The 26,086-nt window shown below is 45.1% G+C and overlaps 1 protein-coding gene across 1 annotated transcript; it reads left to right on the top strand.

Moving 5' to 3' along the window:
* Nucleotides 1-2,419: 2,419 nt before the first annotated feature.
* On the top strand, nucleotides 2,420-25,904 carry LOC146188186 (sodium-dependent dopamine transporter-like). Its single transcript, XM_084605003.1, has 5 exons — nucleotides 2,420-2,523; nucleotides 4,274-4,398; nucleotides 10,827-10,939; nucleotides 16,935-17,063; nucleotides 25,893-25,904. The coding sequence occupies exons 1-5, from the start codon at nucleotides 2,420-2,422 to the stop codon at nucleotides 25,902-25,904; spliced, it is 483 nt and encodes a 160-aa protein (XP_084461129.1).
* Nucleotides 25,905-26,086: the final 182 nt, after the last annotated feature.

Raw genomic sequence — 26,086 nt, 5'->3', positions numbered from 1 at the left:
GGCGGGGCAGTAGCGGCGAACCTGAGCCTCAGGGTGCTGCCGTCCAATGAGGCCGCTTTCACTGTCACAGCAGAGTCCACCGCTGCAAGGAGCTGTTCGGCCGTGCGGCGGGTGTCGACACCAAATACCAGCCCGCTGCACTCGTTGAGCGGGGCTGGTTCCTTGGCCCGCACGGGCAGGCCACGGATGACCGTTGTGGCCAAGAGGGCATTGAAATTGCCCTCGTCGGCCACGTCCACGGCCACTACGTTGCGACGCGTGTTCACGCGCACTGCTAGCACGCCAGAACGTGGATGAAGCTCCTCCGCCAGGTCCCAGCCTTGTTCTCTGGTGAACCCAGTACCTCGGACTGCAGGGCGGAAAAGCACCGTCTTGTGTGGCAGCGCGGTGGGGGCCACCACAGCCGACGCAGCCCTACGGAGGGCCGCCTGACGGCGCCGCTGGGCCTTGGTTGTCTTGATTGTCCAAGGCACCAGGTTGGTGGGGTCCACTGCTGCCTGGGCACACGCGCTAGGCAGCTGCCGTTCTGTGCTGGTCTCCGCCGTGGAGCAGGTGCTGGAGGTTGCCGGTCGCTCCTGCTGCACCAAAGGCATCGCTCCAGCAGGCAGGGTGCTGGATATGCCCATGACTGGAGCGGCTTCTACTGTGCCTGCAAGTCCCTCCGGTGGGGTAAAGCGGGAGAAGGAGCCAGAATCAGGGGGCCGGTGGGCCTCCTTCTTGCCACCTGCTGCCTCTAGACTGTCAGTGTCGCTTCGTCTGGGGCTGGGCGAACGCCGCCTCTTGCGCAACACGGAAGTATCCATTGCGGAACCTGCGTCTTCGTCTTGGGGCGCCATGTTGTGCACTGAAGTGGGAACTACAGTGTCTGGTTGTGCCTTTTCTGTTTCTGGTGCGCCGCGCAAGGCTTGATCGGGGGCGCATACACTTAGCCCGTGTCGCGTGACGATAGCAGACGGGATGTTGGACGAGCGCAAAGAGCGGAGTGCGTTCTTGGCGGCCTCCGCTGACTGGGTCGCCAGCATCTTCCGTTGGGCAGCGACAAGGAACTGCTGAAGCAGATCGGAGCACTCTTCAATCGCCGGGCGGCACGCGCTCAGGGCTCTCCTGGCTGTGGTGACTGTACCGGAACCATGAAAGAATGTTTTGCGTTCTTTCATGGTTCCGGTACAGTCGATGACACCAGGCACTGCGTATACATGGTGGCCAGTTTTTCTAGCACGATATTCCCTCCGTCCTTCAACAAATCTATAGTTATCTAATCCTCTCCAGCTGATTTCGCTGTAAGGATGGGAATGTACTGTATTATAACACAGTACATGCCCATCCTTCAGTACAGTATATGCTTCATTCGGCCTTCTAACCTCACTAGGCCCTATGACATCCCATTTCATATCCTCTTGTTCCTCTAACAGCACTGCTCAACTAGCTTCAGTAGCTATGGTTATAGCCTTAAACGTTGCCAGGGTCAGTTTCCAATGGCGGCCTGTCCAGCGGAGCAAGAAATTCTTAGCACCTCTTGCTTCATCACAGGTCTGACAGCCGCCGTGGTCAGTTGTTCCGCAGCCGCTGGTTACTGAGGGCCGGGGTTTTATAGGACGAACCATAGGAGGTAGCGGCTAATTACTGCACCCGGGCGGCCAACTCCTTTCCTGGTGAGGGAGTGCGTTGCCGGAGGTGTTCACCCGCACCCGGTCGTACCAAATCCGGTCGCACCCAAACTCCATTGACACGCGGATTTTTTTTTTTTTTCTGTCCGGCGGAGAATTGCGCGGCACAGGGATTCGAGCCCCGGTCCTCTTACATGCGAGGCGGATGTTCTACCGCTACGCCACCACTGCCACCTCTGTTACCTCACAACAAATATAAGGCGCTTCCTATTTATTGCATACGGCAGTCCTGTTTAGCCGTTAGGTGCGGGAAACGAATTTCGGAAGCAAACTTTTGTGACGCGAAGGGACCTTGGACCTCTGCTATTATTATGCTCATAAAGGTATATTAAAATAGAGCATTTGAACCTACATTTGCTACACAAGTGTAGGACAACACTGTTGGTGGTATTAGGATTTTTCGACACTGATATAGCTGGTGAAGATTAAACAATGGCTCTAATATCCGGTATTTTCGTCACAATTTGTTCATTTATTTATTTAAAACACCCCAGAGTTATACTGCCTTGCAGAAGAGATCATGCTCATAAATATCTGATTAATCTTGTCTTACATTCCACACTTGATTCAAAATTAAGGGTCATTTGACAATACTCGACTTAACATGCAACGATAAACTGAGTGTCTCAGCTCCCTTTGAGCAAACTTTTCGTGCATAGAAATATCCCACTCACTGCGCACAGTACCTTGTCACATCTAGAAATCCGCAACTAAACTCTTAAGCGAGCAGATTGTTCGCTTAAATTACGCAGATGTGGTTCCGCGCGCTCGCCACATGCTTGGAAAGCGTTGGCATCACGGGAACCATCTACCTGGGCGTCCAAAGGTTCAATGCTTTCAAGAACATGTTCCACGAGTAAGCACGAATCATTTTTGTTTCCCTTTTAGATTAACTGACACTAATAGCTTCAACAACTCTGTCCGTAAGTTGCATGTGCACATGTCAGACATGTCAGTGGGTATGTGGGAGCTTATTTAAAACAATAAACAATAGCAGTCGTTAAAAACTATAAACGAGTGTGTAGTTGAGGAGGAAATGGATAAGCAAACGCGAACTTACTTAAGGAAACGCGAAGAGTACTAACTATTTGGCATGTTGGTTGTGTGAAGTAGTTTTATGATTGAGTCCGAACGGATAGGGTACGCTAAACACACCTAGCTACAAACCCTCAGCCCTTTTCTCTCGACATTATCCGCTTCATTGTGACGATTTCATTTGTCCGAGCTCTAAATATGAAATCCACAACATTATTGGCTGGGTTTGACTATGGGATGTAGTCCCTTAGCATTACAACTATACTGGGCTTATCCTATTTAAACCAATGCTATCGTGCTGAAGCACTGTTTCGATGTATCCTTTTCCAGTAGCTCAACACGCAAGTGGACGCCAGGTGAAGTATCTTTGTCAGGCAAGGTTACCAAAACTTCCTTTCATATTTTTTCGGACATTATATTATAGTATTAGGTTTGGTTTATTTTGCAAGAAGTTAAGTGTAGGACTGCTCTCGCACTCGCACAGCCTGTTCAAAGACACGTGTGTCATCTATGAACACACCGTGACATACTGCGCTGCACCGTGCTCACTTCGGGACCAACGAACGCGGATGAAACTTTCAGTACCTTCTCTCTTGAAGTGAGTGCAGCTGGGGACAATGCCTGTATTTTCAAAGGCCTAAAAGGCACAACACGCAATTTTTCTTCGGAAGTTAGTCTCGTTTAAGATCGCGAAAACATCGTTCGTGGAAAAGCGCGCGCATCAAACTCCTCGCCCATGTTTTCCTGGCACAGTTGGCGCAAATTGCGGTCGTTGAGGTTTACCGCATGTACAGAATGCTACTCGGAAAAGGTTCATTACCGGCGCCAGGACACATGAACTGTGACGTCACGACCTGGCCAGCCAATCAGAAGTTAGACACGACAGTTAAGAAGACTTTTGTTCAGCTTTTTTGTCCGTAATGCTGTCCGGCAAAGGTTATTTTGAACGATTAAGAAGCATCTTTTATTGTCTCTGGTCGAACATTACTAACTATTTGGGATGTCGGCTATGAGAAGTACAGTTTTATGACTACCCATTCATAAAACTGTACTTCGCACCGCGGAGCGGATAGAGGACGCTAAACATACCTAGCTACAAACCCTCCGCCCTTTCCTCTCAGGATTCTCCGCTTCATTGCGACGGTTTCATTAGTCCGAGCTCTGCACATGGAATCCACAATGTTCTTGTTTGGGTTTGAGTGTGGAAAGTAGTCCCTTGGCATTACAATTATCCTAGACTTAACTTAGAACAATGATATTGGGATAAAGCACAGTTTGAATATACCTTTTTTCTGTAGTGTAACACTCAGGCGGACGCCATGTGGACTACATTTGCCCTGCAGGGATACCAACGCTTAATTGCATATATATTTTTTTAAAGACAAACTATCATTTCTTTTCCGTCTAAAGCATACCCGAACCTTACTGTTGATGATGAGGAATGGTAGAATGAGGGATCGAAATGAAAAAAATACTTTTACATTTTCCCGCGCAGTTTCGTAATTTTCTGAGCAGAGTGTAAGTGTAGTTAATTTTTATAGCGATGTCAACTCTTCTCGCGCGCCCCACAGGGATGCGATGTTCGTACTGGTTGCTGACACCGCGTCCAAGGGCATCGTAACCACCATGGCCTTCCTCTACCTTGGTCACGTGTCCTCTAGCGTGGACATCGATGTCTCCACGCTCATCGACACCAGTGCGTCGACCCTGATTTTATTGCAGTGGTGGCGCATAGATATTAGTTTAAATTTGGTAAAACCTTGGCAGCATTAGCGTTATGATGGTAGCGAGAATGTTATAAATAAAACTATCACACTGGCGTTGTGAAGGAACAATGCTTAGCAAAATTAATATTGATGTTCATGAAATAAATGGAGCGCGAACTCCCTCAATTATGAAGGGACGCCTGGCCCACTGTGTGAGTTAGAGGAAGAAGCTGAGGGTGAACAGAAGCTGGGGATTCCGTAGTTAAGAGGTCCGCAATGTTTTGGACCAACTGGCAACCTCTGACGTCCATGGGCATTTCAGACTACTCTCACGCCGTTTGTGTTTCGATAGAGTTCGAGTTTTGTTCCAGATGAAAGGAATTCGCACGAGAGAAGAGCGAGGTGTAGCTTTGGTGGAAAGTGTAATCCTCCTACGCGGTCACTACAGCTCTGCTGCACATAGCGGGGCATCGCAAGGTTGACAAATACAAAATACTTGGCTTTGATTATGGTTACGGCTGCGTTGAAAGGGATATAAACTAAAACAAATTTGATCACGATTAACGACGGGTTTGGCTGTACAAGGGCTCTAAAAAGCTTGGTTCTAGAAAGGTAAAGACCGCAGCAGTTTCTCTTTGTAACCAGCTTGAGCTGAATAGGCTTGCGAAAAGTGTACAGAATATGTAATGAAGCTAGTTTGAAAATCGTTTTCACTGCAAAAACCCACAAACCAAAAGCGCCTATCCGAAGTACTGTGAGTGAGCGAGACACTTGGGTGCAAATGCTAAGCCAGAATCTTCTAGCAAAAAAAAAGTACTTTGTCTTTCAAAGACCCATTTCAAACATAGAATTCCCGCGAAATAGCCGGCTTTCTGAAAAACAGCAGTTCTATTGGCTGCATGTTCTCAATTGACGTTGAAGACTGGTTTTATTGTCCCCCACAAAGAACTGAGATCCTCAGTTTTCCTATGAATTGAAGAGTACGCTGTTATTCCCTTTCAAAATGCAGCTGGCATAACTGCTGGTAGCTTCATATCGCTCATTTGAATTTTATCTGGGCGCCATCCTTGTTCGTTATGAATACAGTTTATTTGTGCAAAAGAGCGGCATATGTATTAGGGCTTGTGTGGCGCCGGCTGAAACGTGGAGGCTAACCAAGAGGGTTCTACTCAAGTTGAGGACAACTCAGAGGGCTATGAAACGAAAAATGGTAGGGGTAACATTAAGAGATAAGAAGCGTGCAGAGTCTGTCAGAGAAATAATGAAAGTTACTGACATTCTAGCGGAAATTAAGAAGAAGAAATGGGCATGGACAGGACATGTAGTGCGAAGAGAGGGTAACCGATGGTCGCTTAGGGTAACAAACTGGATTCCAAGGGAAGGAAAGCGCAGCAGGGGGCGGCAGAAAGTTAGGTGGACAGATGAGGTTAAGAAGTTCGCAGGGGTCAAGTGGATGCAGCTAGCACAGAACAGGGTTAATTGGAGAAATATGGGGGAGGCCTTCGACCTGCAGTAGGTATAGTCAGGATTATGATGATGATGATGATGATGATGATGATGATGATGATGATGATGATGATGATGATGATGATGATGATGATGGCGCCGGTTTTGTGCATTTTTCTATCTTCCAGAAGTTTTAAAAATTCACAAAGTAATTAAAGTTTTTTTCGTGTGTGGACGATTTTTTAGTTCTTTTAAGAAAAAGGAAGCCTGAGACATACCATGACACTGTGGCAGAAATTTTTGCTACTTTCAGAACAGGTCGGAAGGGGCTAAACTTCACAATATGTTCCGAGATAACACATTAGTTTTTAGACCTTCGCATTTCAATTTTAAAGGGGCATGTTTGTTGGGGCTGTAAGCGTCGTGAAGAAAAAGAAAACGAAGTAATGCCGTATAAATCGGCCCAGTCTAAGATGGTTAAAAGGGATGTTGCAACCATGTGCATGAGAGAAGTCATCAAAAAGCCATACTAGCGATCTTGCTATCATGCTGTTAGGCAGAGTTTTTAGTCCCAGATCCCAACAAGGCTGCTATCATCCGGGTACTCACTTTCACTTCTATCTGCGGTTGCAAAAACATCGCTACAAAAAAACACAACAGCACAACAGTTCTGCAAATCAGGCAGCAAGAAAGGAACAAAAAGATAGGAAAATCAACAAAAGGTCATAGGTTGTTTCGCACTCGCATCGTGTAACCCACAACATGATGCAAGTGGCGAATAAATACAAGGTTCCTATTTTTTTCGGAGCCATGAAAGTTGAAAAGCCTTTGCCCCAAGGTAAGTGAAATAAAAACAAAGAAGGGTTGCGTAACCAAACACAAGCACAGATATGTTCAGTGCAATGTAGGCATTGTTTGTCAGATACCACTCTCATGTGGGAAGATCTACATTGGGTAATCCGGGTGTTGCCTGAATAAATGGCTTCGCGAATGCAAAAGATGCCTTGAGAATGGGAACGGCACGAATCTAGTTCACTGCAAATCTTGCAATAAGACGGGGAAGTATTCGCCATACCTAAAAATGACAACGGTTTTAGGAAGGAGCAGCGACGCGCTAGCAGGAGAATTGATTGAAGCTTTTCACATTCGTAAGAAAGCAGCCCTTCGGTTAAGCTCTTCTCCAGTAATTACATTTTTTTGGATAGACTTATCTGGTGGATGTGTATGGCTTTTTAAGTGTCGCTTGCACGAGTGTCTGTGTTTGGGTTTCTGCGCATGAATTTTATAAATATGTAGGTTTTTCGGCGAATAAAATCAGTGGAGAATTGCTCGTGTCCCATTCTGCTTGTCCTTTGTGCTTCCTTGTTGCGCTATGAGCATTTCTCTTGAACGAGGGCTATAAAGAGGATATAGACCAAGGAACTGGCAAACTCACAGTACCGTTACGAGTGTGGAAGGCGCATGTTTGAGCGTTGGTGAGGGTGTGCTAGCGAAAAATTTCTCACTCGCACGTTTTCGCTTTTTTTTTACTCGAGAAGTCGCTGCGGTGAAATTCTTTCTGAGCAGCGGCTAAAAAAATGAAACAATGATCTCGAGCTCCTTACCCAGTAGCACATTCTAGTTTGTTGCCATGGCAACAAACCTCCTCCTTCCCCTCGTATCACTCCCTGATTTCTTGCCTGGCAGACATCCTCCACCCCGCCGGGGTGGTGCAGTGGTAAGACGCCCGACTACTGCCCGGAGTTCCCGGGTTCGAACCCGACCTCGGCGGCTGCGTTTCGATGGAGGCGAAATGAAGAGGCGTCCGTGTGCTGTGCAATGTCAGCGCACGTTGAAGATCCCCAGGTGGTCGAAATTACTCCGTAGCCCTCCACTACGGCTCCCCTTTCTCTCTTTCCACTTTCACTCCCACCTTCCTCCCTTTCCTTACGGCGCGGTTCAGGTGTCCACAGATCAAGTGTGACAGATAATGCGCCTTTCCCTTCCTGTGAACCAAAAAAAAATCCTCTGTTTTCTAACCCCCGTCACCCCTTGTTCTTAGATACTATTTCGCAGCTTCCCATACGCGCCCACAATCCTTGGGCCCCCTTGAACGGCGTTGTAGTCGCGCATTTCTACACCTCTCTCGCCTCTTCTGTTGCGCCTCCGCAAAGACAGATGGCGAAGCAGCCATACCTGCAGGTGATTCCCTTTTCTAAGAGTGATAGCAAAACGACATTGGTTGGTTGCTTGGTTTAACCTCTCAAAGCGACTCAGGTTAAGAGAGACGCCGTATTGGAGGACTCCGAAATTTCGACCACCTGGCGATCTATAACGTGCACTGACATCCCACAACACACGGATGCCACTCTGTTTCGCCTCCATCAGAACGCAGCCGCCGGCGGTCTGGTTCGAACCCGGGGACTCCAGCACAGTAGTCGGGCGCCTTACCACTGCGCCATCGCGGTGGGGAAAGAAGATGTTTAGCAAAAATTACATCAAGTAACACGTACAAATGTCGTACGTAACATGTACAAATGTCCGTTATCTAACCGCACAGCCCAGTGTCCATAATTATTTCAAAGGTTACGGATACGCTGCAAAGCCTGAAGGGCATAACATTAAGGCGAGAAAACTGTCTGGCTTAACAAAAGCAGTATTGTTTTGTCATCAGGGTGCACAGGGATCTGCTACTAACTAGAAAAGAGCTAGACGCCAGAAAGGCAGTCTTTCGCGTTGCCTATAGCAGTGGGTGGAGGTCCCTCTGGTGTTGGTGGCGACGTTCTGACGGTGATAATCCACGCTGAACCTCCTTCTTGCGCACCAGGATTTTAAAAGCTGCTCAAGGATTGGAAGGCTACTGAATTACCCCCTTGTGGAGCATTTCTTGAACTTCATCGATGATCACATTGCTTATACTCGATAGAGCTTCTGGTGGATCACACCGGGAAACCGGTGTAGGTGTTGTGACCAGTATATGAAGTAGGAATAAAAGATGGTCCAGTTGGCAGGGCGAAGTCGAAAACCGAGGAGTATTGCAGCAGGATGTCCACACGGGCAGGCGTTAAGTGGTAGTGATGCTGGTGCTGACTGCGCGAGCAATTGTTGATTCTGCTGACGAAGCCGGAAGAGGGCCGGCTGGAGTGACTTCCACCGATACCATAGTGGAGGGCGTATCATGTCGACAGGAGGTGGCCTAGATGATGTTCTTACATGATAGAAACCACATGCTGAATGTCGAAACCAAAGGTACACAGTCTCACTTTAGGACGAATGGTAAGGTGATAATATTGAAAACGCGCGATGACCTTCTTACGTCCAACTTTCTGTTGTGTGTATATATGACATCCGCGCACTTTTCACTTCTTCGGCAGTTATCGCACATACTTGCATCAATCTGTTTACTGGGCTGTAAAGAAACCTAAAATAAATCACGCTTCACATAAGTACTCTTAATTTGCTTCACCCCAATCGGGTGAAATGACAAAGCAGTTTCAGTGCGAAATCGTTCAGCCATATAAATTACTGATGACATTTATTTCACCTGATTTAATGACGTCGTTAGTGCGAGGCGCTGAAGGAAGAAGATCAACCAGTGCCGTTATGTTATCATGTAATATTTTTGAGAAAAAAGGGTAATAGTTTACATACGAAATTGGAAATAATGCACCAAAAAATACGTCCGAAACAAAATGCCTAGGTGTTACTCTGACTAAAAATCTCACAAATCAACACGTTATAGAATAATAAACAAGTGGAATTCCTATCTTAGTAAACTAGGCGCTTCGGATCTTAGTACATGGAGTGACTAAGCAGATGCAGGAAGTCGTCGATTGGGAGCCAACAACGCAGCAGCAATGCTAATGCTTTCGCATTTTCCCAATGCAGTTTCCGCAGTGACCTCTAAGTTTCTTTAAAATCACCACAGTCCAGAAAGAACGAGAGAAAACACCTAGAAACACCCGACCATTGAACCCAATTAGCGCACCACGCGGCCTATTGAGGGCCTCCCACAACTATTCTATATAATCAATGCACGAACAGAACTAACGACCACTTACGACCCATTTTTGTTACAAGAAATCAATAAAGCCTCATTAATTATCAGGGGGACACAAGCTCCGCCGTTAAGGGCATGACGCCATAGCATTTACCCCACTTGGAAGATATTTTTTATCTTTTGTTTTCAATTTCTTAATTTTATTTTATTTTTTGTACAGCAATACTTAGCAGCAAACATTGCCTTTCAGTTCTGAGCAAATTGACACTTTGAACACATTTTTTCGTTCTTTCTAATTCCTTTAATTAATTCTTCAATTACAATAACTTTTCTTCATTAGCATAATGAAAAATTGCTTTTCATTCTAAGCATTTTGAGACCTTCTGAAACTCCCTTTTTCTCATTTTTAATTTTTGCAATTTTTTTAAATTTACACATTCTAAATTTGTCAATAAGCATCGTCATGCATGTCATTCGTTATGAACATATTGAATCTTTGAACCCTCTTTATTTTTCATTTTAATTTCTTAATTTCATCAAGTAATTATATGCAATGAATTAATTAACTCATCATCGCCTATCCCACGCCAACCAGTCATCAATCATCAGAACCACAAATTACCATGAAACGATACTATTACGCAGGCACCGATTATTTCCGACACGCGGTGGCGACTACTACTACAACTACTACGCCGACGGCTTTTCGACCGAACGAGCTGCATTGTTTGTTTTACATTTAAATAGCTTGCTCACGCAAAGCAAACAATTATCTGAGCGACCGTTATTTGAACACTATTGCCAACCGTAAACATATAGAGATGTCGGAAATACTCTCTTCAGTCCCGTAACTTTTTATTAACGCAACTTTCACGCTGTCGAGCATTTCACTGCGTAGAAGACCCTAACAAACGGTACATCAGCTTCACTCACACCATGGAAAAGCGAATGGCAAATTGTTTATTGCTTTTAAACGTCCACTCTCTCCCGCAGGGTACAACTTCATTGTCAGCATCACGCCCCAGGCCATCAGTTTGGCTCCGGACTCTGAGTTTTGGAGCCAGATCTACCTCTTGTGGCTGATATCCATGATGCTGCCGAAGTTCGTGAGTAAACTTGAAAACAAGCATGATAAGCTCAAAAGAACTTAACAATCGCATTTTTAAACAAATTTTGCTACGTGCTAACTGAATGTTTAACTAACTTTTATAGCCATGTGCTTTTTGTCGCACCATTTTGAAATTTTAATGGTTTAGTCAAAGCGCTACTCTATTATTAACCCGGCCAACTCACTAGCTCTGATTTCTAAACGAGAGAAACAAAAGATACGATGTGAATTAAGGCAAAATTTCTTATCATACCACACACAATTTCAATTTAAACCGCATTTTCCGGTGCCTTGTGATTGGAGTTTGTATGATTAAACTACGTTTTCTGTTGTACCATGTTGTTAGCCCAGGGCGAAAATTCTCTAATGAAAAAGCCTATTATTATTAGGGCTTAAGGACACAGATCACCTTATCTGCACCAGAGAATGCATTAAGCAAATGACCGGGTTCGAAAAAAAAAAACAATTTCAGCTATAAGAAATCAACTCAAAATTGAAAAATTAGACAGCTGCGAAATATTTGTTATTTAGCTACCCAGGCGCGTCATCATGCTTCTGAACCACAAATTAGTTCGTATGCATTCTGCTACATATGACGAGCCAGTTGGGGCCCGAACACATCTGCAGAGATACATAGTTTCAGCACCTAAAACATGCTGAGAATATACACAGGTTTTTGCATGAAATAGCCTGTATTTAGGTACCTTCGAATGAAAATGTGAAAGTTCTGCTTTTTTATAAACGAAAACGTTACCTTGCTCTATTGTTCACCCACGCGTATTGATACGATACCAGCAGCACCCCTAGGACATAATAGCGGTAAGCATATAAACCTTATCCAAACATCTTCGGTAAAGCACACTTTGTGGTAATAGCAATAGAATAATATTCAATATTATAGCCAGTCAGCGGCACTTTAATATTGGTAATGTGAAGTAGAGGATGCAGGATACATTTTTTCTGCTATATGTCTAGGAAAAGAAATCATATGAAACCAGGCAGAGTCAATATTCGGAAATTCTCAAGATTAAATTAGTCGTGGGCTACCCCCATCAGATGAGGGCCATACCAGGCGGCGTCGTGCGAAGTACGGATAGCCATGAACGTGAGGCATCGTGCGAAGTACGGATAGCCATGAACGTGAGGCATCGACAATGGGAGTGCGACACACATGTAGCGTTTTCTGCACCCGACTCGGCTGTGGCAAAATAAATAGTTCATTACGTGAACTGCGATCGTATTAAATCACTCACGGAACCAAGCTCAGCCACGACAGGGTGGCAGTGTTAAGCAAGAGAAGTTTCTGCTAGGGAAGGACAACGAGCCCCAAAAGGCGTACACCAGCAAGATAACCTTAACGATGTCATGCCCTACGACGCTGCACCCGATGATTGCACAAGTTGTAACTCACAGGCCATCCCCCTGTTCCATCCCTACGCTTCCGAGCACCCTCCCCCCCCCCCCCGCCCCCACCCGCCCTCCATGAAATCGGACTTCAGCAAGCCCGAAGACTGGTCAACAAAATGGGTACAGCGCTGAAGCGGTATCGCGTCATCTCTGGGATCTCCAAGCGAGGCAAAGCAGCTCATATTCGCACACTACTACTCTACGCGATGGGCGCTTGAAGAGGGGAAAACGCTTTCTGGTATCTATGAAGCCTAGGAACGACCCGATGGCATTGTACGGGCAAGCGTTTCAAAAAACATTTCATTCTGAGTACGAAAGATGAATCGGGATCTACCAGCGTGCGATATTCAACTCGCACTATCAAGAGCTCCACGAAACGGTAGTGGCCTCTGAGATGCACCTCTTAAAAATGACGGGCACGGCACATTTGGAACGCTTAAAGATGAACTAAACGGCGACAGACTAGTGATGGGGCTACACAGATGTTTCGCTGAGCGTATAAGGCTTCAATTGGATGTCGAGTTTACGCGGAAAAAACCTGTCTTAGCAGCATGGAATTCCGAAGTATGCAACGGCAGCACATGAAAGTCCGTCGCAAGGGGCACGAGGCTTCTTGTAGACAAGATGAGAAAGACAGGAGAGCAGTCACAAAATATTGAAACACAGTATCGAATTCCTCTGTCAGAGCAATGCAGGCAGTGAAGACTTACGACGCTGGTAATTGGTGTGGGGAGTCTGCAACCTTACTATATCGCAGTGTCCAGCCGAGGGCAAGGCATGCTACAGCTGCAGGAGAAAAAAGCCAGGGCGCAATAGTGTGCAGGTCACGTACACGCAGAGGTAACACACTGCACCGTTCTTCCGAGTGAAGCCACTCCACGGAAGTGCATCTCGGTGAGTTTATAAGCCCGACGACTTGTCTTGGCGAGTGAAGGTAACACATAGCGGGTCCCCCCTTGTGTTCAAAGTTGGCAGAGGCATCGATGTGACGAATGTGTCGCTTACAGCTACATTAGGGGCACCATGGACTTTGGAAAGAACGAATCAGACACTGGCTATCCCCAGTCAAGTGCCAATCGCCACAAAGGCTTCTTTATGGCCACAATAGGATAGCGACACGCGTTAGTGCTAGAAAGTATTTGTCTTCGATAGAAAGTATTTCGATAGAAGTATTTGTCTTCGATAGAAAGTATTTGTCTTCAATCAACCAACTGCAAAGTCACTTGGCATTGGACACAGGTCGCGGGAGCTAGCAGAATTATGACAGCAAAATTTCTGATATTCCGACCCAGTACCCCAAGTTGACACTAGGACGAACTAATGTAGACCAAATACTACATCGCAGCGATCAGTGACGCTAAGCCGTACTCGGTCCTGTAGCTCAATGCTCCTCTCTCGCCTTATTCTCGAGACAGAAGTGAAAAGGATGGAACTCCTTGCCGTCAAACAGAAAGTGTATCATGCAACTAAGTAGTGCTTTACAAAGGTAGTAAAGGTAGCCTGGAAAATTCACAACGAACTGAGGATACATGACGCCTGCGGCCACCGGAACCAGCAGATTATTCGTGAACGCATTGTATGGTCGATGAATGCCTTCCCAAGCTAGCCGACGAAAAGGCCTTCAGCCGCTAAGACAATTCAGCCGGATACTGGTAGGTCGCTCTTTCCAGAAAGTCGTGCGATTTCACAATGTTCATCATCCCATTCGGATGGTTCCTGTGACTCAGACTCACATTCGATATTCTCACGGGACCATAGTTTCACGAGCGTAAGATTCTCAGATTTCTAGAGATGCTATACGGACTTACAAGCTTTCAAGACAGCATCATTTAATCCCGAAGAACAGTTGAGCATAATGCAAATATGCACAAAGCACATGGATAAGCTCGTGAGGGCGGATATCACGCTCAGCGTCAGAAATGTTTATTTCGACAGAGTGCGGTCAAGTTTTTGGGACCGATATTTTCTGCAAACGGTGTCAGGGCCAATGTAGACAAAGTGGAATTCATCACTCAGATAGATGCGTGAAATGAAGCGTCAAATTGTATGTCGTTTCTCTTACCAGCAAACCATTTTTCAGTTTCTCCCAGTTCTTGCTGACAGGACGAAGCTATTCAAAGACCACTTGAGTGCAGGTGCCTAGTGGGTCTGGGGCCTGGCTCAACAGCAGAGCTTCGAAGGTGTCAAGCAGGTGCTATGTACAACAGCAGTTCTTGCGGTACTACGACAGAAGGAAGTCACATACGTTGGCAGTAAATGCATCTTTTTACGAATTGGGCTCAGTTCTTCCGCAGCTGTCGCAAGAAACGCAGCTATTAGTTGAGCATGCCTCACGTTCACTTTCCAAAACAGAGCAGAGGCTTGCATAAACCGAAAAGAAAGCCCTTGCCATCATCTGGGCATGCGAACACTACCGCAAGTATTTTCTCAAATCATCGATCGTTCCAAATCGACCTTAAAACGAGCCTCTAGTCGTCTGCTTGGAACCAAAAGCCTAGATGAGATGCGGCCGAGGCTCCAGCCCCCCAAAAATTACTATACTATTTCTCACACGCCAGTGAACAAAGCGTTCAAAAGTGACCTGATGTATCGAACGCCACGACAGAGCCCTGCTAAAGATGGCAGCAGAGAAGATCGCTTCGGAAGAATCCGAAGCCCTAATATTTAAGCTCCTGTCAGCTTCTCGTCAGACTGTTTATCGAGTCAATCTAAATATTTAAGCTGAAACTACACTAGCCACAGCCAGGCATCTATGCACCCCAGCATGACCTTCCATACATGGTCTAGCACAAGACCTCAAGCGCAACGCTGAAGTGGCAGGTGAACTTTCACTAGTCTTGGGTTTCTTTTCAAGGGCGACACATTTGTCATTCCACAGGCCGGAATGGTTTGAAAAACTCCATGAAGGACACATGGGAACGACTTTGTGTCGGGTAAAGCAAGCCAAACAGATAGTATGGTAGCCCAGCATTGAAAAAAATTATAAAAGATTAAGCGCAAACATTCAGGCACACCAACAACACAGGAAGCCAGTCACTGAGTCACTGCTCCATAAACCATTACCGGCATATTTGTGGGATGCCATTGACATTGATAACTTCTCATTAGAAGAAAAAGTCTACATCGTGGTTGTCTACTACTATTCGAGATTCTTCGAGCTCGAGCAGCCCGTTGACAGGATACAAAATACGCCATTTGTGTTCAAAACCCAATCATAGCACAATTTTGGAGGGCCAAGAGCAGTTTGTACAGGCTTTCGTTGAGAATTAATCTCTTGTGACTTCAAGAAGCTGGTAAAACAACGGGGATCAGACCATACAAGCTCAAGCCGATATTATGCGCAAAGAAATGGCATGGCTGACCACACAGTACAAAAAGCAAAGCAGCTCCTGAAGAATCTCCCAACATAAACACGGCACTGCAGTCCTACAGAGCAACGCCAGCATTTGAAGGGATCTGCCCAGTAAAACATCTAATGAAATGCCACGTCAAGACAACGCTGTCATGCACCACCAGAATGCTCGCATCGAAGTGGGCTGACAGCGTGGTTAGGCATAAGAATGAAGCATGCCGAAAGCCAGATACGCTAAACATATAACGAATGACATAGATCACAAAGTAGAAAACGCATCCCTCCGGAAACAGCCTGAGCGGAGCAGTAGGCTACGAAACGGTAACACAAGGTGCGTGTCAGCCCAGATCCAACCTTATGCAGATTTTAATAGGTTTTACAAGACGCGCTGGCAAGCATGCGCAGTGAGTGACGAAAAGAAGTGGATGGACGCCAGAGCCGACCGTCATGTCATCTGGACTTCTTGCTTGCCTTTGCGAAGAATGGGGTGTCGTGAACTTGCGGTCGCAATCGAGGACGACACCAAGGATGGCGAGCGAAATACGGACTACTAGGCGGTCGTGGGGCACCGACGACAGGAGTGCGATACACGTGTATCGTTTTGCGTCCCCGGCTCGGTTGCGCCGGAATAGTTTGTAACAAGAACTGCTGTTCTTCTGTAGCTCGAGTGACAACGCTCGGCAAGGAGAAATGTGCACATAACGTTACATGTGAACCGCGATTATATGGCAATAACGACTGCGTGATGTGCAACAAGTAAGGAAATCTGTACGCTTTCCATACATCTCCTGCGTAGTTTTCATATCGTATCCGTATAATTTTCACATGAGGGCAATTCGAGGTAAAGATGACAAAGATTCCGGGCACGTGTTTCGCCATTTTTTGCACATCTATCCGAATCGACACCGTATGTGCATGGAATACATACACAATCATAGAAATATATTTACAGAGCGTGTCATTGAGGAAGCCACGGCTGAAGTAAATGTGAGGTCCTTGGAACCCACTGAGAGAAGCCTATTTCAGGGTGGCCTATAGTGCATAGTCTGACCAATGGTGATGAAAATAATTAGGACAGTTTGCGTTCCACTTGCAATGAAACAAATATCATGATATATCTACCTGTATGAAAGCATCGGTCTGAACCAATGGCCGAAGTAAACTGAGTTCCCTTTCTAAATTATCAAGAAAAACTATAGCAGCTGCGATGTAATTGTGGCTCTCATATCCGCAGCTGATTGTTCCCGACATCGTCATCGAGGCATTGTCGGCATCCCACCCGCTAATTCTGTTGCACCGCGGCGCCGTGCACTTCTGCATCTGCACGTTCATGTTCGTCATCAGCATCGCCGCCTGCAGCCCGGTAAGCAAGCGCACAGCTTTAAAAACTCCATTAGTCTCCATACCCGCGTGCATAGGTAATGGCATGTCTAAAATATTTCGAGCCCAGCACAATGAATCTATAGTACATGCTGATCACGAAAGGATGTATTCTGCGACACTGTCTCCATTGTTGATACAAACGCTCACAACTATTTACTCCAGTATGCGAAACACGTGATCATCACCTTGCGCTGCCATAATTGCTGCATAAGGCGAAACAAACAAGTGCAGCTTGCAGTGTCACCCTGTGTCGCAAAAATATAAGGTGAGTCGTTCAATTTAGCCTGTCCTTCCGGTCTTCAGCGGCCTCTTAGCACGCAGCTACGTTTCCCCTCGTTGTCAAGAGCCATCCCCTCCGATGGAATCAAAATCCCGAGAACAATGCAGCTCAGAAATAAGCGCATGACGCGATAGTGTTACTGGGCTCCTCCTGCGTCCCAGATTCCTCACTGCATAATGCTTTGCATGCACAGACGCTGATTTCAGTTTTTACTTTTTAACGTTTGTTTACCACTAGATACAAAGGGCCGCTCTTTGACCACGTCGAGTAAATGTACCTAAATGGTCAAATGCCACAGTTTCAATCCTCATTTAATTATAATTTTCATTTCAGCGCCGTTACTACATTCCCATCTGTCATAACGGTGTTTACGTCATGTTGCGGCGTTGCGGTCACAAATTATTTGTTGTTTTAATTCCATCTAGTTCCACGTGACGCCACGACCATCTCGAGAAACTCGACTTCTGCGGCGCGCTAACGGCGGCATGTTCTTTGCTTGAATGGGACATTTAGCTACTTCGTGTTCAAAACATCGCTTTTGAGGGGCGTACTTCATCCCTGTAGGCAAGAAATTAACCAACTTTTTCATTTGGTCGCAACATTCGAAACTACATGACAACGCTACTAAATAGTGGAGAGACTATGCGGGCAGTTTGCCCCGCACCCGTTCGCCCGTATACTCTATTTAGCCGGTAATAATCCTTTGTAATTGCAAAAACCACTTGCATCAAACAATAAACCTGATTTCGTTTGTACTGCGTCCAACAGGGAGGAGCCAGAGTTGTCTCTGTGCTGGGCTATACACAGGACAATGGATTCCGCTTGCTGATGGTCGCGATGGAGACCGTCATTATCCTTCAATTCTACGGTGAGCGGAAAGCTTACGCAACTGACCTCTATTATAAACCATTCGGGCTTCTTGGCCAATTGCTGTACGCATAATTCGCAAACAGTTTTCTAATGCATAAGTCAGCCTGAAATTTAAACGGGCAGCTCTAGTATGTCAGGTAATTCATCTCTATGAGGATCATGAACGTTGTTCCGTTTGTAGGCCTCTCACGCTGATCTAATTAATTACTCAATAATAGCGTCGCTTTGACTAACATAATGTCAAAGCCACTGCAGTCGTCTTGTTTCGATTCGTTTAGACTTGTAAACTTTGGCAACATAATCCGGGCTTCGTTCATACAATGCTAAAAATGGCGATCACTTATTCGCCTTCCAGGCTTCCGAAGGCTGTCTCTCAGTTCGCGCATGATGACCAACAAAGCGCCAAGCACGTTCGTCAAGGTCTGCTGGACGTCGATCATACCTGTCACTGTCGCCGTGAGTCATCGCACACAGCAGTAGTATATATGCACAGTTCGAAAAATGCTTCTATTCTTGAAATACTGCCACTGAGCTAAATAGCAGTTCCTGCTGGGAGAATTTGGGAGGGTAGGCATATTTATTTTGAAACAGTCAAGTTCGGAATGAACATAAAAAGGTGACGCATCACCTGCACCAATACTTTTATCACGCCATCCGTGGGCGGGCTTAGCAAACTTTCATCACCGGCATCATCACTAACTGTCGTCATCAGCCCAAGGTCACTTTTGTCCAACTATTTGGTTTGTCGTGTGTGTGAGGGTTTTACTTTTATCACCAGCAATAACAACAGAAGAATGATTATTTCGTCTGTTTCGAACAGCTAAATATGGCATCGTCAAAGCGGCTGTATTTCTTTCGGTTCATTGTGGCTTCACGCTTCAGCACACGCACATACACGCACGTTATGCGTTTGCTGCACGAAGTGCACTCAAGAAGGACCACTAAAGAAAAAAACGAAATGCATAAATAGAGCACCGTAGCATAACATACATTTTAGGACACCATTGATTCATGGTCGTTGAACTTAGCAATTCGGCTAGATATTCTTTTGATATGGAGTTCACCGCTAATGTCAACCCAGTTACAACTGCGAACAAAAAAAAGTATATTGACAGCTCAAGCTTCTGTGAAACATCTCTGAAAAGAATTATCACCTTCTAAACGTTGACGATAGTAATTAACGGTGCGCTGTGAAGTATAATCTTTCACAAGCTTTAGGTTAAATGGCGATTCATGTAATAATGGTCATTCGTGTTTATGCCTCCAACATGATTCCTGCCGTCCCTTTCGGCAGTAATTTCTGTACATGAGACGAAATACACTGCTTTGCACTAAAACGATTCGAAGGAAAAACGCAAAAATAATCAAAATAGGAAGAGTAGCTATCAATGGGTACAAGCAGAGAAGCCAGTCAAGTACGCATGCTTCTAAAACAATCTTCTTCAAGATATATTGCAGGCACCGACGTCAAGCAGCATCGGTTTTCTGTTAAAGCAATTAGGAATCCCGACGCCATTTCCAAAACATAATCCATGTTGGATCACACTCTTAGATCCCTCTTACTTTCATTAGCAAGCCTATTCTTCTCTCCTCAGTCTGACCATGCATGACATCATGTATCGCGTCTTTCGAAGCAACACATACGAAATCTAGTGTTGTCCTCCAGACACAAAATACTATCTACGGTGAGTATAGTTTAACTGCTTACGCGCCACAAGGAAATCATTTCTCTCTTTTTAGGCATATGTAACAGAATGCTGAAAGTTTTTTTATGAAACCATAGTACATTTCAGGTGCTTCTTGGTACCACCATGCAAAAAGCATTACTGAAGAAAATGGTGTTCCTAAAGGGCGTATTTCTGAAAATTGTTCTTGAGTACTCACAAAAATGTTCAATGCAAAAACCACCACGTTTATCTATTTTGGTGGTAAAAATTATTTCCATTTCCAACGTAATACCAAAATGTCTCATGTACTCACTATATGTCGACGATCTTCAGATAGCTTGCGCGTCCTCCAACGTACAAACATGTGAAGTAAGTACCAATAAATAAATATTGACATGGGGGGACAAAAATGTATTTCAATTTTCCCCACTGAAGAGTGGCAGTTATGTTCTCCCTCAAACGTGGCATACACCTAAATGAGACTGAACTACCTGTAACAAATCAACACAGATTTCCAGGTATACATTTTGAGAAAAAAGTGACATTCTCGCGGATGTCCTCTTAAAGAGAAGCCTTCCAAATCCCTAATTTCATATACAAAATGTCATTTTACGAAAATATTCAGGGTTTGATAGAACATGCTTTTTGCGCACATATCACTCTGTTGTACGGTCTTGTTTGAATTACGGTTGTGTAATCTACGCAGTCTACAAAAGCATCATAGCTAAAACGTCTTGCCCCTTCATGGATCACTGCTTGTCGTGGCGGAGGGGCTTGCGAAACTCGATGAAGTCGTGAGCTCTGCTGTGTAGGGCCACCCAAGATAGACAGGTCACGGCAGAGAGTTCTGACAAAATGTGATTCACTGGAGAAGGTAATGGCAACCCACTCCAGTATTTCCTGCCAAGAAAACCCTATGGCCAGTCACAATACCATTAATGATATGGCGCCGGAAGATGAGCCCCCCAGGTTGGAAGGCGTCCCACATGTTACTGGGGATGAACAAAGGGCGATTCCTAGTAGCTCCAGGACGAATGAAGCGGCTGGGCTAAAGCCAAAAGGAAGCTCAGTTGTGGATGTGTCGGGAAGCGACCGGAAAGTCCGATGTTGCAAGGAGATATATCACATAGCAACATGGAATGTAAGATCTATGACGCAAGGTAAACTGGATGTCGTCAAGCGAGAAATGGACAGATTGAACGTTGATATCTTGGGTATCAGCGAGCTCATGTGGACCGGAATGGGAGAGTAACTCCGGCGACCATTATGTATTTTATTGTGGGCACGAATCCAAGAGAAGGAATGGGGTCGCTCTCATAGTAAACAGAAGAATGGGCAAAGCAGTGCTAGGGTACAACCCCAAAAACGACCGAATGATTTCACTTCGGATCCAAGGTCACCCTTTCAACATAACAGTAATCCAAGTCTATGCACCGACCACTACTGCTGAAGAAGCTGACGTTGAGAGATTTTATGCGGACCTAGAATGCCTTTTAGACCGCACCCCATCATCAGACGTCGTTTTTCTCATAGGAGACTGGAATGCTAAGGTCGGGAGTGAAGAAATATCCGGAATTATAGGCAAGTTCGGTCTTGGTGAGCCAAATGAAGCTGGGCAAAGGCTCGTAGAGTTTTGTCAAGAAAACAACCTGACCATAACGAATACTCATTTTCAACAGCACAAGAGGCGCCTGTACACATCGACTTCACCGGACGGTCTGTACAGGAATCAGATCGATTATATTCTTTGCCGGCAGAGATTGAGAAGCGCTATACAAGCAGTAAAAACAAGGCCTGGGGCCGATTGTGGCACCGATCATCAGCTTCTTGTTGCCATATTAAGCTTCGATTGAGGAAAACGAAGAAAACTAGAAGGCCTTTCAGGTATGATCTGGGTCAAATTCCATTAGGATATGCTGTGGAAGTGAGGAATCGATTTCAAGAATTAGATCTAGAAGACAGAGAGCCCGAAGAGATGTGGACTGATGTTATGTGGACTGATGTTCGTGATATAATACAAGAAGTTGCTACTAAGGTAGTTCCAAAGCAAAAGAAATGCAAGAAAGTAAACTGGTTATCTGAAGAGGCTTTGCAAATAGCTGAGGAAAGGACGATGGCAAAGGTTATGGGGGAAAGAGAAAGATACAAGGTTCTCAATGTGGGTTTTCAGAAAATAGCAAGGAGAGATAAGAATGCCTTTCTGAACATACAGTGCCAAGCAGTTGAGGATAACAGCCAATTAAGGAACACAAGAGCTCTGTATAAGACAATCAAAGATATCAAAGGAAGCTTCTGTGCTAAGCTGGGCGTGATAAAGGACAAACGAGGCAAGGACCTCACTGAAGCCTCAGAGATAAAGAAGAGGTGGCAGGAATACACAGAAGAACTGTACAAGAAGGACCCGAATGTGCAAACCCAACATAAGACGGTTGTGATTACTGATCTCGAGCCGGGCATCCTGAAGAGTGAAGTTGAATGGGCCTTAGCCAGCCTTGCTAAGAACAAAGCTAGCGGAATTGATGGCATTCCAGCTGAGTTGCTTCAAAACCTCAACCATGACGCTGTTAACATTCTGCATACATTATGTCAGACGATTTGGACAACCCTGCAGTGGCCACAAGATTGGAGGAGGTCAGTTTACATCCCCATTCCAAAGAAAGGCAGTGCCAAAGATTGTTCCAACTACCGCACGATCGCGCTTTTTTGCATGCTAGGGAGGTGATGTTGAAAATCCTCCAAGGTAGGCTGCAGCAGTATGTGGATCGGGAGCTTCCGGACGTGCAAGCTGGGTTTCGCAAGGGCAGAGGAACTAGAGACCAAATTGCCAACCTTCGCTGGATCATGGAAAAAGCAAGAGAGTTCCAGAAACCCATCTACTTCTGCTTTATTGATTATGCGAAAGCGTTTGACTGCGTAGATCACAGCAGATTGTGGCAAGCTCTCCAAGAGATGGGAGTTCCAATTCACCTCATCTGTCTCCTCAGGAACCTGTATGAAGGGCAAGAGGCCACAGTCAGAACTGGGCATGGTCTTACTGATTGGTTTCCGATTGAGAAAGGAGTGAGGCAAGGCTGCATACTGTCGTCCTGCCTATTTAACCTATATGCAGAGTGCATCATGAGGAAGGCCGGCCTCATTGCTGGAAAACGTATCAACAACCTTAGATATGCGGATGATACCACTTTAATGGCAGAAAGTGAAGTGGAACTCAAGAGACTTCTGATGCGCGTACAAGAAGAGAGTGAGAAGTTTGGGCTTAAACTGAACATTAAAAAGACAAAGATCATGGCGTCTTGCCCTATCAAGTCCTGGAGCATCAATGGACAAGGAGCGGAAGCTGTGACAGATTTTCTCTTCTTGGGCTCCAAGATTACCTCGGAAGGAGACTGCAGTCATGAAATTAGGAGACGCCTGCTTTTGGGAAAGAGAGCAATGGTTAGCCTTGACCGCCTAGTAAAGAGCAGAGACATTAGTTTGCCAACCAAGATCCGTATAACTCGTGCTATGGTCTTTCCAGTTGTGATGTATGGATGCGAGAGTTGGACTGTGCAAAAGGCTGACCGCCGAAGAATTGACGCGTTTGAATTGTGGTGCTGGCGAAGACACTTGAGAGTTCCTTGGACTGTCAGAAGATCAAATCAGTCGATATTGTCGACCATAAACCCTGACTGCTCATTGGAGGGTCAAATTCTAAAGTTAAAGCTCAGCTACTTTGGTCGTCTGGTGAGAAGAGAGGAGTCGCCGGAGAAAGATTTGATGTTGGGAAAGGTTGAGGGTCGCCGGAGAAGGGGTAGGCAGCGAACGCGATGGTTAGATGGCATCCTCGAGGCACTGTAGATGAAGTTATGTGATGTTAGGAAGATAGTGAGAGACCGGAAAGCGTGGGCGTGACATGGTCCATAGGGTCACGAAGAGTCGGACACGACTGAACGACTGAACTGAATTGAAAACGTCTTGACCCAGTGTATACCATTAGTTTTCGTCTCATTCCTGGTGCATACAGAACCTCTCCTATAAGCAATCTGTACGTTGAAACACATGCTCATATGTACAGAAAGTATGCCTCTTACCAAAATAAATATGGTACCCTATTGTTACTAAATGCACCACCTAAGTAAGGTTCAACAATCGACTCCAGTCGATCAACCTTTTGTTACTTTGATTTTAGGATAAATGCCAAGTACTAGGGATAATAAACGTCATTACTGGCATTGCATCAAGACAAGATCTATTGCTGCCATGGTACAGCGTTTCTATTTTTTTTAAACAGAAGTTTTTAAACAGAAAATAACACATGAATATATTCTACCTCTTAAATTCCTACGTCTTCATCCTACCTCTTAATGAAAAATATGGGAATTGGCCATAATTTTAAACATATGGCTCAAGCACAATAAAACATATCAGAAGTGCAGTAGAACAAGGAAAATGGAAAAACAACAGTGAGACTACATCGGTGTGCAAGCATTTTCAGGCTGAGTATTACGCATTTGTTGGGGCTGTAAAACAATATTTAACTGACAATACAAACAGTATTAGTGACACAGACTCCCTAAGTGTTCTCACAATATATCAACAGAACGCTTCATTTATATAAGTGATTTTAGCCGTATCCGCATTGGCCCCACACAATATGCATACGTTATTTATTTATTTTTTTACAAGAAAAATTAACCCCTCTGTGAAAAAAGCGGTGAAGTCGCCATAGACTACGTTTTGTTTTCATGCACAAGACTTGAAAGTTGAAACACAAAGATATGTCTTTTTTATTTTGCAATGAACGCATTCCCTTCCATCCAGAATTGATTTTAGGTGACAGTGGACTTGATCTGTCATGTGTCTTCCACTTTCTAAGGAAAGCAAATGTTTTAAAGAAGCGGTAGAATTAGTGTAGTGTATTCCACTAAACATAAGATATGTTCTTGCGCTTTGCGCATGATAGCCGAAGCTGCTTATCCGCCAAACGAACCCAACACTACACATTCTCTCTTTCTCTACCTATATACCATTACGTGGGTCAGAGAAATAGCTCAAGTTACTGACATTATAATGGAAATCAAAAAGAAGGAGTGGGCGTGGTCAGGCTATATAGTGCGAAGAGAATATAACCGATGGTCGCTTAGGGTAACAAACTGGATTCCAAGGGAAGGAAAACGAAGCAGAGGGCGGAAGAAAGTTAGTTGGGTGGATGAGGTTAAGAAGTTCGCAGGGGCCAAGTGGATGCAGCTAGCACAGAACCGGGTTAATTGGAAAAATACGGGAGAGTCCTTCGTGTTGCAGTGGGTATAGTCAGGCTGATGATGATGATGATGATGATGATGCCATTATGTTGGCAAGTGAACAACTAAAAATTTAAAAATATATAAAACCATGGAGATATGTCATTATTTTAGTGCACGCAGTGGCATCTAGCAAAACCAAAGAAACGCAACGAATGCGCAAGCCAATGATCCTGGCTGACCTGTTTCCGTGCCTTGCAGCTTCACAAGAGCGCTTCACCCGCTAATTTTGTTTTCCACGGAATGGGAAGGTGTGGCCCAGAAACAGGACATTTATTTTACTGCTTCGATAGTTTGTCTGTCTTTATTTGTTTTTTCTTTCATTATTGTTCTTCCGCCTCCTGGACCACGAGGGACGACATTTTCTCAACGCGGACCGCATAGCAATACGAGCTTGAGACCTCTGATACTCGGGCTAAGAGTTACATTCTAAAGCGCCTTCAGCCGAAATTCATGAACAAAGCAAGCTGTATGATTTCGCGAAAATACAACAGTCGACGGTTTATCTTCTTTCTTATTATACTGATTGAATCGAAAGACAAAATTTTAATGACAACATCAACCCTTCTAACATGCTTGACAGAGCGAGAGACCAATGTACTCATTTCGTTTACTGCCGTGACGGGTTAGGAAAGTAATACCAGACTGCGAGTTACAGAGTTGCTATTTCCCATTGCATCATGACTATACTTTATACTTGCGTCATGCTACAGACGCTCGAGTGAGGTTTCATCCGCCTTAAATCGTGACCTGATATCGAAACCAGAAATATTTTCTAAAACGTTATAGAGTGGGCAAAAGACACCGAATCAAAACCTTTTTGTCCTATTGGGGTTACGAAAGCGATTACAGGTAGCGGTTACTCCTATCCCACGTAGTGAGAGACACTAGGTGCTATCATGTTATT

Source organism: Amblyomma maculatum, chromosome 5 (genome assembly GCF_055883805.1).
Source record: "Amblyomma maculatum isolate TAMU_Amacu chromosome 5, ASM5588380v1, whole genome shotgun sequence".
Taxonomy (NCBI): domain Eukaryota; kingdom Metazoa; phylum Arthropoda; class Arachnida; order Ixodida; family Ixodidae; genus Amblyomma; species Amblyomma maculatum.
Note: the sequence above shows the minus strand (reverse complement) of the source record. Positions and strands in the feature narration are given on the sequence as shown.